Here is a 10,995-nt window from a genome sequence, read left to right as displayed (position 1 = left end):
TTTTTCTGAAATAGTTAATATAAAATCAAAAATTAAAATTTTTAATTCAAATAAATTAACTATCATATAAAATAAAGATAATATAATAATATAATATAAACTCTAAATTAAAGTAAAAAAATCTACAAAGATTAAAACAATAGTACTTAATTATTAAATGTTTATTGTAAATCATAAATAAAGCTCATAGTTTTATAAAAATAATAACATAACAGACCCTTTTTTTTTAAGTGAAGTTAAAGAAAGAAATATTTAAGAATAGAATTTATAAATTGAAAAAAAAAGTTGAGAAGTGATAAAAATTGAAATTTATTAGATATATAATTAAAAAAGTGAGAGAATATGTCATTTTATTAATTATTTTTTATTTTTATATATTTTTAATAAGAAATGAGATAATTTGTTCAAAATTAATAGAGATATAAAAGTGGCAGAAAATAAATATATATTAAGGTACGCCAAAGATAGAGCAGACTGTATCTAATTGTAGAAAACTCTTACAATCTTTAACTAATTGTAGAAAACTTATACATTCTTTGATGATTGTTGGAAAGGACAGATATCTCCCCAAAAAACTGCGCGAGTTTTATCTTGAACTCCCGCCGCCTAGCATCCCTCGTCCCTTTCAGTTCAGTTGTTCATCTTATTAGGCTTTCTCATGCTCCAAGCATTAAGATCTACAGTGATTGTCTCAGTCCCATTGTTGAATACAAACAAGTGAGCATCGCCAAAGACTGCTAGCGTTGGATAAACTCTTGATGTGACGCAAGTTTTTCCACCAGCCCCAAAACTCTCCACAACAGAGTGATCAATCTGCAGAGAAAGAAAAGGGAGAGAGTGAGAGAAAGAAAGAAATTCCGGAGAAGTTTAGCAATAAACCCAAATTATTAAAGGGAATGTACCAAACTCCTAAGAGAAAGCTGCTTCTTCTCAGATAAATCCACATCCACAAATCCAGCAAATGAGGGTTTGTATAGCCCAATGTTCCTCAAGGAAGAACTGCCACAATGCAATCAATTCAGAAGTTTGACATGAGAAAAAGGAACTAATATTGATTTGGAGAGAAGTCAGGAAAACAAACCTCCTAGCATCAGAGCACAAGAGAACAACATGCTTGTATTGGGCTTTAAATACCCTGAAAAAAACTGGGGTATACTCTTCTAGCTTTTGTGAAGCTAATGTTAATAGCCCAAATGGTCCAACTCCACCTTGAACACTTGAGCCCTTTCGGCTACAGAGATCCTGCGCATTGGTCCAGCTAGGATCAAATGGCTCAGCTTTGTCTAAGTTAGGTATGGAGAAGGTAACATCAACATCTGCCTGCAGGGAGCATCATCAATAACCAAGAGAGTTGGGGAGTTACGTTTGAAATTTGTTTAGCTCCAATCAAGTAAAGGTTTGTTTGGTTCCAATGAACAAACCTGAGCAGCAGTTATTTCTTCGACTTCAATACGATCTCCCAATTTGAGCTTTTGCTCGCTTAATCGAACATTCTGGGACCTAAGAGTCTCTATTTCTTCAACAGGCCATTGCAGCAATTGCTTCCTATTAGGATCAAGCCACACCTTCCTTGGAATTGTCTAAGACAACGCACACGAAAATTACTCACAAGTTTCAAATCAATAACTAAAGATTATGTCTTCAAATCAATTAACATTACCTGAATGCCAGCCCATCCTTTACTGACATCATCTTGAGGGGTATCTGACTCATTGGCCCAACCCCATAGGATCCTCCTGTCCCTGACAGGGTCAAAAAATGTCTTTGAAGCATAGAAGTTCCCATAGTCATATCTAAGTCCATCCCAACCGTCAATGGAGTCCATGTCAACCACATATTTATCCCTGCTCGGGAAATATTCACCTAAAGTGTAGTACTCGAACCTAGTAGCATCTAAGCTCACCTTCAACACGTGCTTAACATTAGGGCCAAAGGCAGATGCGTTCTGCCCAGCTTCACCGAACAATGCCACAGGATAAAAATCTGGGCATTCCCACATACCTGTATTTGGCACAGAATGTAAAGGGTGCTGAGCCTTGGTCCATTTCTTGAAATCCCTACTCCTGTACAAATGAGCAATCCCTCTTTGGTTTCTTCTGCCACCGACCAACATTCTCCAGTGCCCGTCAATCTTCCAAGCAGTGGTTGGGTCACGGAAGGCGGTCTTGTTCATTTTAAAGCCGGCAACCGCGATCGGATTGTCAGCGGGCTTGGTCCATTGACGCAGATATGGATCGGAAGAATTCGATGGAATAGCATAGTTTTGGATTTGCTTTCCTTGGGGATCAATTCCTGTGTAAAAAATTACGGGCTTATTGCCTGGAAGGACGGTGGCTGATCCAGACCAACACCCTTTTATGTCAAAGGGCTTTGAAGGATAGATTGCGGGCTCAAGTGCTTCCCAGTTGATCAGATCTTTGGATACTGAATGGGCCCAAACAATGTTGCCCCAAACTGCACCCTTGGGGTTGTATTGGTAGAATAAATGGTAAATTCCCTTGTAGTACATTGGACCTGTACGAGAATCACAAGGAAAAGTACCAACGACTCAGGCATCGTTATTAAAGAAACATAGCCAAAATTTGCAGTATTCTGTCGGAAAACTTACCGTTTGGATCTGTTGTCAGTACGTTCATCGGAAAAAAGGACAAACAGAAAGAAGAGTGACAAGTTAGTATAAATATATTAAGCTCAGAGTTTTGCAATAATTATTCAGTAAAAGTTCTAGGACTAAAAACTAGGGACACATCAGGTGATTATATATCTACAAGACTACAACTATTAGAATTACAAGTATATATAATAAATAAAATCTACATTCTTTCTTAGTTGCCGTAATAATATTCTCAAATTCGCTCTTATTATGAATTGGTGATTTAATACAGAATTTGTCGGAGAAATTCAAAGATCAATTTATGCAGATGAACAAATTGAGTGTTCAATGACCAATGCCAAATCTAGAAATATTATTATATATATGATTCGAACTGTATAATAGTTAATATGCATTCATTGATACTTGGTTATGATTAGGGTGTAAAGTTTCTTGAACGGCGCATCATCAGTACCTAAAATTTAAGATGCATTATCAGTACCAAAGACGCCTATGCTTTTGACAATTAAAACAATTTTACCTGGTTAGTCAAGAGCATATATACTTTAAATGCCATCTATTATAGATAAATTTTAAGAACAAAAACAACAATTAACCAAAAGAAAAGAAAACGCACCATTGATCCAGTTCCTAGGAGGCTGGAAGTGATAGCCAGTTCTATGAAGCTGCTTGACTTTAACTGCAGTTTTAGATTTCAACCCTTGATAAACCTTGTGAGATGCTTCAACCCCATTGTTATGGTTGCTTAACACACAAAAATAACAGAAAAATAAATAAATCAATAAGAATTTTGAAACCTCCATTGATTGAAGTCAAAAACCCTCTAAGACCTAGCACAAGGATAATAAGTCTTATATATATATATATATATATATATTGAATATAAGATTGGAAGTCAGTTGGTTAACGCATGAGCTGAGAGAAGATTCTCAAGTTGCAGTACTAATTATATGGGATTCAAAAAAATAGGATAAGCATATATAGGATAGAAAGAGATTTAGTTTTAAACAAATAATAACAGATTTGTTAATGCTTTTAACTGCAATATTTTAAGTATCTAGTATTTAGAATTCTTCTTAAGCATAACCTTTTTTTTTTCCGAGTACAAGTGGTTAACGAGTTTAATCATTTAAAGCCAATTGAGTTCATATCAAAACAGTAAATATCCATTTATATATATATATATATATAAAGTAAAATTAGGGATATAAATTTTATTTCAATTAAGTTATTTTAATGTTATTTTTTTATTATTAAATAGAGGTTTTACTTAAGGTAAGCTATTTTATTTGGAAAAATGAGAAGATTCAAATACAATTCTTTGAACAATATAATATATATATTATTATTAAATCAAATGAAAATACAAAAAATTAAAAACTTGAACAGATAGTAATTAGTTTAATAAAATAGAAGGCTATGAAAATTGAGTCCATGCATGTCCCACATATGAAAAAATAAAAAATTTTTAAATAATTTTGAAGTTTTTTATTTAAACAATATAACTATGAAATTGAGGGAGTTTAATTGTGAGTTCAAAAAATTATGCAAATACAATGCCAAAGAGTTGGAAAAACCATTCACAGAAGTAGAAGTTTGGCAGATAATCACCCTATGGGAATAAGGTTTCGAGTTTACAAGATTGCACGATTTTAATCTTAATTTTTTTAAATAACAGTAAAAAATAGAAAACAATGAATGATGATGTTATAAATTTTGTCAATATTGTTAAACATTTAACGAAATTTTAATTTATCTACTCTTTTAATACATTTTATTTTAAATTTTTTGTCTTTTATTATATAAATAAGTAAACGAATTTTGAAACCGCCAAATAAACCTAGAAACAAATTAAGAGAAGAATAAAAGTATATGTATATTGGAGATATTGGAAAGTTCGATTTATTAATGCATAAACTGAGGAAGAAGGTTTCTAAGTTGCAAGATAACAAGTTAATTTCAAACACATAATATCAGATTTGGTAAATTTATTCATTTAAAGTCAGTAGAGTTTTATATATCACAATAGTAAATATTCATTTATACAATAGAGATATATATAAAGTGAAATTAAGGGACTAAAATTTATTTCAATTAAGTTATTTGATTGTTATTAAATAGAGCTTTTACTAATTAATAGAATATCTATTTGAATAAAGTTAAGAGTTTTTACTAAAACAAATTTAGGAAAAAATAAGGTAAGCTTTTTTTATTTAGAAAAATAAAAAATTGAACTAAATTTTATTTATATATATATATATATGCTTATCATTAACAGCAAATGAAAGGTAAAAAATTAAAAACTTGAGCAGATATTAATTAGTTTAATAAATAGAAGGTTTTGAAAATTGAGTCATGCATTGCTATACATATGAAAAAAAAAAACCTTTTAGATCATTTTGAAGCTTTTTATGTAAAAAATACAACTATGAAATTGAGGGAAGCTTTTTATATAAAAAATAAAACTATGAAATTGAGAGAGTTTAATGGAGAGTTCAAAAAGTTATCAAGCACAATACTCTTGAGTGGGAAAACCGTGAGAGATAATCACTGTATGTGATAGGTATAAAAGGTCTAAGTCTGCACAATTTTAATTTTAATTTTTTAAGGAACAGTAAAAACAGTATAATATTATGAATTTTGTAAATGTTATCAACTAAACATCTAGTGGATTTTAATTTCTTTATATCTTTAATATATTAATGATCATATATATTAATTAATTATATTCGAAACAGGTGACTCGTAATTTTATTGATGAAAGTTCATCCACCTTAATTAACATTATAACTCTGAACATTTTTAACAGGAAACCAGTTACAAGAAGATAACTAAGCAGTCATATTAACACAATCCATCTCTTTCAGGTGTTCATCCGAGGTTTCCTCATGCTCCAGGCATTGAGATTCTCTACATTGATAGTCTCAGTCCCATGATTGAATGCATACAAGTGAGCATTGTCAAGCACTGCTAACGTAGGATAAACCCTGGATGTGATGCATGTTTTCCCTCCAGCTCCAAAACTTTCCACAACTGAATGATCAATCTGCCAAAAAAAAATTATGATCATTACAAATAAGGTTTAGAAAATGAGTGTAGTATTAAAATGCTTCCAAATTACTGATTAAAGGGCATACCAGAGTCCTTAGAGAAAGCTTCTTATCCGCCAAATCTACATCCACAAAGCCAGCAAATGATGGTTTATATAGCCCATCCTTCAAGGAGGAACTGCAAAAGGTAACCAAGTTAGAAATTTGATGACATGAGGATGAAGGACTTAATAATGATTGTTTCTAGAGAAAGTTACAACATATCACCTCCTTGCATCAGAGCATAAGAGAACCACATGCTTCTTTGACGCTTGGAATACCCTGAAGAAGACAGGAGTATACTCTTCTAGGTTTTTGGAAGCTAATGTCAAGAGTCCAAATGGACCAACTTCACCTTTAACTTTTGATCCCTTTCTGGCACAGAGCTCTTGCGCATCTGTCCAACTGTGATCAAATGGCTCAGCTTTGTCCAGACTAGGGATGTGGAAGATAACATCAACATCAGCCTGTGAAGAGTAATATCATAACAAAATTAGTGGGGTTGTCACTTGTAAAAGGTGTTTAAAATAATCATATCTTCAGCTCAAGTAATGCAATTCTGAAGTGTTGAAGATTAATTAGGAGCAAACCTGGGCAGCAGTTATTCCTTTGACTTCAATATGTTCGCCCGTTTTAAGCTGTCGATGGCTCCATTTGACAGTTTTCCCTCTTAAGGTCTCCAACTCTTCAATAGGCCATTGCATCAATTGCCTTTGATTAGGATCAAGCCACACCGTTCTTGGAATTGCCTGGCGTTATATCATTAATAAAATAGTTAAAACAAATTGCATTCACTACTAGTTAAATATATATCGATGATCGAGTTATCGGTATATCAACTGATTGTATAATCAATACCTGAAGTCCAGCCCATCCTTTTTTAACATCATCTTCAGTAGTGTCAGATTCATTAACCCAACCCCACAAAATCCTCCTCTTTTTCGCAGGATCGAAAAATGTCTTTGAAGCGTAGAAATTTCCATAATCATATCTAAGGCCAGCCCAACCATCAACTGATGTATTATCAGGCACATATCTATCTTTATCACTTAAATACGTACCAACTGTATAATAGTCGTATCTGGTAACATCCAAGCTCACCTTCAACACATGCTTAACATGTTTTCCCACGACCGATAGGTCCAAACCTTCTTTACCAGACAATAAAACTGGATAAAAATCAGGGCATTCCCACATTCCTGTATGGGGTGCAGAATGCAAAGGGTGTTTAGCCTTAGTCCAGTAAATGAAGTCTCTACTTCTATATAGATAGGCCACCCCTCTATGGCTCCTTTTGCTTCCCACCAACATTCTCCAGTGCCCATTTAACCACCAGGCAGTGGTTGGGTCGCGGAAGGCACTGGCGTTCACGCCCTGCTCAGGATCAACCACGGGGTTGTTACCAGGCTTGATCCATTTACGCAGATATGGATCCGATAAATTGGCTGGCACCGCATAATTTTGGATTTGCCTGTCTTTGGGATCAAGTCCTGTATACAAAATTATGGGCTTATTGCTAGGAAGAACGGTGGCTGAACCAGACCAACAGCCATTGATATCAAAGTGTTGTGATGGATAAAGTGCTGGTTCCAGTGCTTCCCAATTGATCATGTCCTTCGACACTGAATGGGCCCAAACAATATTGCCCCAAACTGCACCTTTGGGATTGTATTGGTAGAAGAAATGGTAAATTCCATTGTAGTACATAGGGGCTAGAAAACCAAAAAGTTGGAAAAATAAAAAATTAAATGAGGACCATAATTACATGGGAAAGGAAAGAATAATTAAGGTAGGATAATGTTAGGGAAACTGACCGTTTGGATCTGTTGTTGATTTGCCCATCATTGAAGAACGCCCAAAGAGGACAAAGAAAAACAGCAAGCTAATTAGTCACACAAGTATAAATAAGAAATTTTTTGAATCGATTTTGAACAGCCTTGTTATCATCCAAATCACAATTATGCAACCCCACTAAAATACACCAAACTTGGCCCCAAATAAGTACCTCTTCCTATAATCTTGCTCCACATAATAATTGTAAATTACCAAATAACATTAGTAAGTATAAACACGTTTTGCTTCTGTTTAAAATTAAGCATTAAAAAATGAAACATCCTTTGATGATATATATATACCTACTTGACAAAAATATAAATTACCAAAGAATCAGACTATAGCATTCGTCAAGTGAAGTTCTTAAAAGTGTAAATATGTGTGGTTCTACTTAAAAGCTATAGAAAACAAAATGTCAACATATACTCAGGAAGGACCACAACATTAAGAAGAGAAATTAATTATCAAAGTGGCTATGTATTACTTAAAAATTGAGTCTAAGTCACATCTCCTTTCATTCTCGTGCCTATATATAATCACATTTCACTTATAAGAGAACAAATGTCAAAAAAATTCTTGCCCCCACAATGCTTGAGTAATTATTCACCGTACTGCAAAAATTAATGCTCTTGTTACAGATGGTTGAACAAAGAACCTAAATTTATATATATTGATAATTAATACCTAATCAAATTTAGTGTTTTAAAATTTGGAAATTAAATCATCAGTTTTTAGTTTATGTATCCAAAAATATTAGAGTTCCCTTCTGTTGTAGTTTTGTTCGTTATACTGCGAATGCCTCTTTACAAAGTTAATGTGAAACCCTGATTTTTATAAACATGTAACTTGAGATTGGAACGGTGACAAGAATTAAAGTTAATTTTGTTATTTTATTGGTGAGCCTTTAGAAGTAAGTTTTCAGATATTATTAAAGTTCCAGTAATAATAATAATAATAAATAATTTTTATATTAGGGGTAAAATGGTAATTTTAGATGTCAAATATAAACTTTTAAGTTTTCATGAACTTGAATGCCTTTAATTTATTATGGACCTTTTCTCAATGTCAAAGGAGTAAAGAGATTGCACAAAAAAAAAAAAATACAAAGTCAACTTATTAGTGACATTTTCATAAATATTTAAAGCTTTTGTCAACCCTAAGCATAAAGACGCTAACTTTCTATCATTTCATTCATTTTCCTTTCATTTCTTCTCCCCGTTCCAAACCCTCCATCTTCCATAGAGACCATTCTTGAAATCTTCATAACTTCCTCATATTAACTCCAAATTACATGTTTTTGTACATTTTTTATAGGATTTTTTGTGCTCTTTCACTTTTTCACCTCAAAACCCCCCCAAAAAAGTCTTTTCTCTCTCTCTAGCTGAATGTTTTTAGAAAGAGAAACTCTTTTAACTAGCTTGAAAACTCTTGAAAGACCTTTTCTCCATTTTAGTTATCGCAACACCCTCAAAAGCTATCTTCACTCAGAAAAATTAACTACAAGTCCACCAAGGTGAGTAATGAGTTAAGGTTGATTTTTTAGTTTGTTACTGATGGTTAATAATTAGATTTGTGGGCTGTTTTATTGTTGATGGATTATATTGCCGTGAAAAGGTGAGTATTTATTTCTAGTGCGATTAAAGTAGTGAAAATAAATTACTAGAATGCTGGCTTTGTAAATTTACAAGTAAATTGATACTTGGAACGAGAATTAGGAGCTGTTTTGATGGGTTGAGATTGTTGGAGGGAGAAATTATTAATAATTAAGGTAATTCATGGTTTAACTTATAATAAAGGGTATTGTTTTGGTGTAAGATGTCATTAAGGGAATTAATTAAGTTTGGAATTTTGAATTATAAAGATGATATGGGTGCTGGACATGGACGTAATAAATGAAGTGTTATGAAAATGGTAGAGTTAGTATTAGGTTGACTAGTCAAATGATACTTCAAAACTAGTTAAGAAAAACTAGTTAAGAAGAACTAGTAAAGTTTAATTATGAAGATAACATTTGGATTTATATTAAAGCTATGACTTGCCTTTTTCGGAAAGCCCTTAGCAAGTCAATGCATGAAGAAGAGGCAACAAGTCAAATATAGCAACTAGTAGAGAGACAATAATAAGCCTACAAAAAAGAAGAAGTTTGTAGATTGGCAGGGTGCAGAGAAGCGGATAAAATTGTTTTAGGATATTCACGGGAAAAAAAAAATTGATTTCAAGGGATGCATATTAGAATTTTAATTTTTTAAATATAAAATTATATATCAATTAATAAATTAAATATTCGATTGTAAAAGAAAAAAAAAACTTAAAATACCATGCCTTGTAAAAATTTGACGAATTTCAACCAATAAAAAAATCAAGGAACCTGAAAAATAAAAAAGAAGAGAAATTTCTCCTTGCCCCTCTTGTTTATTTGGAGCAAACGTACCGTTGATCCAGTTCTTGGGAGGCTGAAAGTGATAGCCAGTTCGGTGGATTTGCCGGATGCTGACCGCAGTTAGAGACTGAAACTGTGGGAAAACCTTGTGAGACGCTTGGACGCCACCATTGTTAAGGTTGATTATGTCGACACAAAGAAAAGTGATTAAAATGCAAAGTGAGAGCAACTTTGTAACTTCCATTGACAGGTGAAAACCAAACTCAAAGAGACTAATTAATTTGGTCGTACGATGATGAAGTTGGGTTGGGTACGTATTTATAGGAAGAGAAGGAGAAGGTGGTCACTTCGTTCAGTAAACATGTGTGTAGTGGACCAATAACTTATTCCGACTTTTCTTCTTCTTTTTTGTTTTCTCATATTTAGGGCATGAAAATAAACGATTATCACGATTTGGATCTGAATCATGTAATAACAATTATTATAGTTAATTTTGATTAGCAAGAGGTTTTGTTCTCTTTTTAATCAGTTGTAATTAATTGAACTAAGTTTCTGTTTTTCCATTTTTACATCCAATGACAGGAATTTCGGCTGCTGCTTCTTTGGATGAATGAAAACATTTCAATTATCCAAAAACAAAAAAAAAAATAATGATTCTATCATTTTGAAATAATCGAAATATATTTGGCGATCTAAGAATAAATTGCGTCTGATTATATCTGAAATTGAATCATTCATGGCATAACGAAAAACGATAAATTATAAACTATATTTAACTATTTGGAACAAAATCATTCATTGCATGAAAAAAAAAATTTTAGTTTTTGTCAATAAAAATATAAATTTATAATATCTATGCAGTATTAATACATATAATATAAATTTTAAAAAGTAAAGTTGAAATCATTGGAAAAACCCATAAATGTTTTTCCCTTTAACCTTTTCGCTATAAGTACCACCTGATTTTTTTGAAAGGCAAAGTGTTGATTTCATTCACTGGAAGTACAAAAACTACCAAACTTGTGGTAGAGATAGAGCACAAGCAGTGATAGTGCTTGTCTAGCTCATGAAGTATGTAC

General features: G+C 32.5%; 2 protein-coding genes across 2 annotated transcripts; both read right to left on the bottom strand.

The window, feature by feature from the left end:
* Positions 1–439: 439 nt before the first annotated feature.
* Positions 440–3,417, bottom strand: LOC110420347 (beta-fructofuranosidase, insoluble isoenzyme 1-like). Its single transcript, XM_021433626.2, has 7 exons — positions 3,231–3,417; positions 2,609–2,617; positions 1,661–2,514; positions 1,422–1,580; positions 1,082–1,320; positions 903–999; positions 440–813 (listed from the first exon to the last, which is right to left on the bottom strand). Exons 1-7 carry the CDS (start codon positions 3,415–3,417, stop codon positions 631–633), a joined length of 1,728 nt encoding a protein of 575 aa, XP_021289301.2. The 3' UTR covers positions 440–630.
* A 1,920-nt stretch (positions 3,418–5,337) lies between these two features.
* On the bottom strand, positions 5,338–10,227 carry LOC110420524 (beta-fructofuranosidase, insoluble isoenzyme 1-like). Its single transcript, XM_021433875.2, has 7 exons — positions 9,968–10,227; positions 7,518–7,526; positions 6,562–7,415; positions 6,294–6,452; positions 5,932–6,170; positions 5,752–5,842; positions 5,338–5,660 (listed from the first exon to the last, which is right to left on the bottom strand). The coding sequence occupies exons 1-7, from the start codon at positions 10,158–10,160 to the stop codon at positions 5,478–5,480; spliced, it is 1,728 nt and encodes a 575-aa protein (XP_021289550.1). The 5' UTR covers positions 10,161–10,227; the 3' UTR covers positions 5,338–5,477.
* Between the last annotated feature and the right edge of the window lie 768 nt (positions 10,228–10,995).

The sequence above is a fragment of the Theobroma umbraticum genome, unplaced genomic scaffold, assembly GCF_002168275.2.
Source record: "Theobroma umbraticum cultivar Fairchild unplaced genomic scaffold, ASM216827v3 scaffold_86.0, whole genome shotgun sequence".
Classification (NCBI taxonomy): Eukaryota; Viridiplantae; Streptophyta; class Magnoliopsida; order Malvales; family Malvaceae; genus Theobroma; species Theobroma umbraticum.
The sequence above is the reverse complement of the archived record's forward strand: the minus strand, read 5'-3'. Positions and strand labels throughout refer to the sequence as shown.

Coding starts and splice junctions, on each gene's coding strand:
- LOC110420347 (XM_021433626.2), bottom strand. CDS start 3,417: ATGGAGGTTTCAAAATTCTTATTGATTTATTTATTTTTCTGTTATTTT. Junction 1,321..1,421: donor AAGAAATAACTGCTGCTCAG/GTTTGTTCATTG, acceptor TGCTCCCTGCAG/GCAGATGTTGATGTTACCTT. Junction 1,000..1,081: donor TTGTGCTCTGATGCTAGGAG/GTTTGTTTTCCT, acceptor GCATTGTGGCAG/TTCTTCCTTGAGGAACATTG.
- LOC110420524 (XM_021433875.2), bottom strand. CDS start 10,160: ATGGAAGTTACAAAGTTGCTCTCACTTTGCATTTTAATCACTTTTCTT. Junction 6,171..6,293: donor AAGGAATAACTGCTGCCCAG/GTTTGCTCCTAA, acceptor TACTCTTCACAG/GCTGATGTTGATGTTATCTT. Junction 5,843..5,931: donor TTATGCTCTGATGCAAGGAG/GTGATATGTTGT, acceptor TACCTTTTGCAG/TTCCTCCTTGAAGGATGGGC.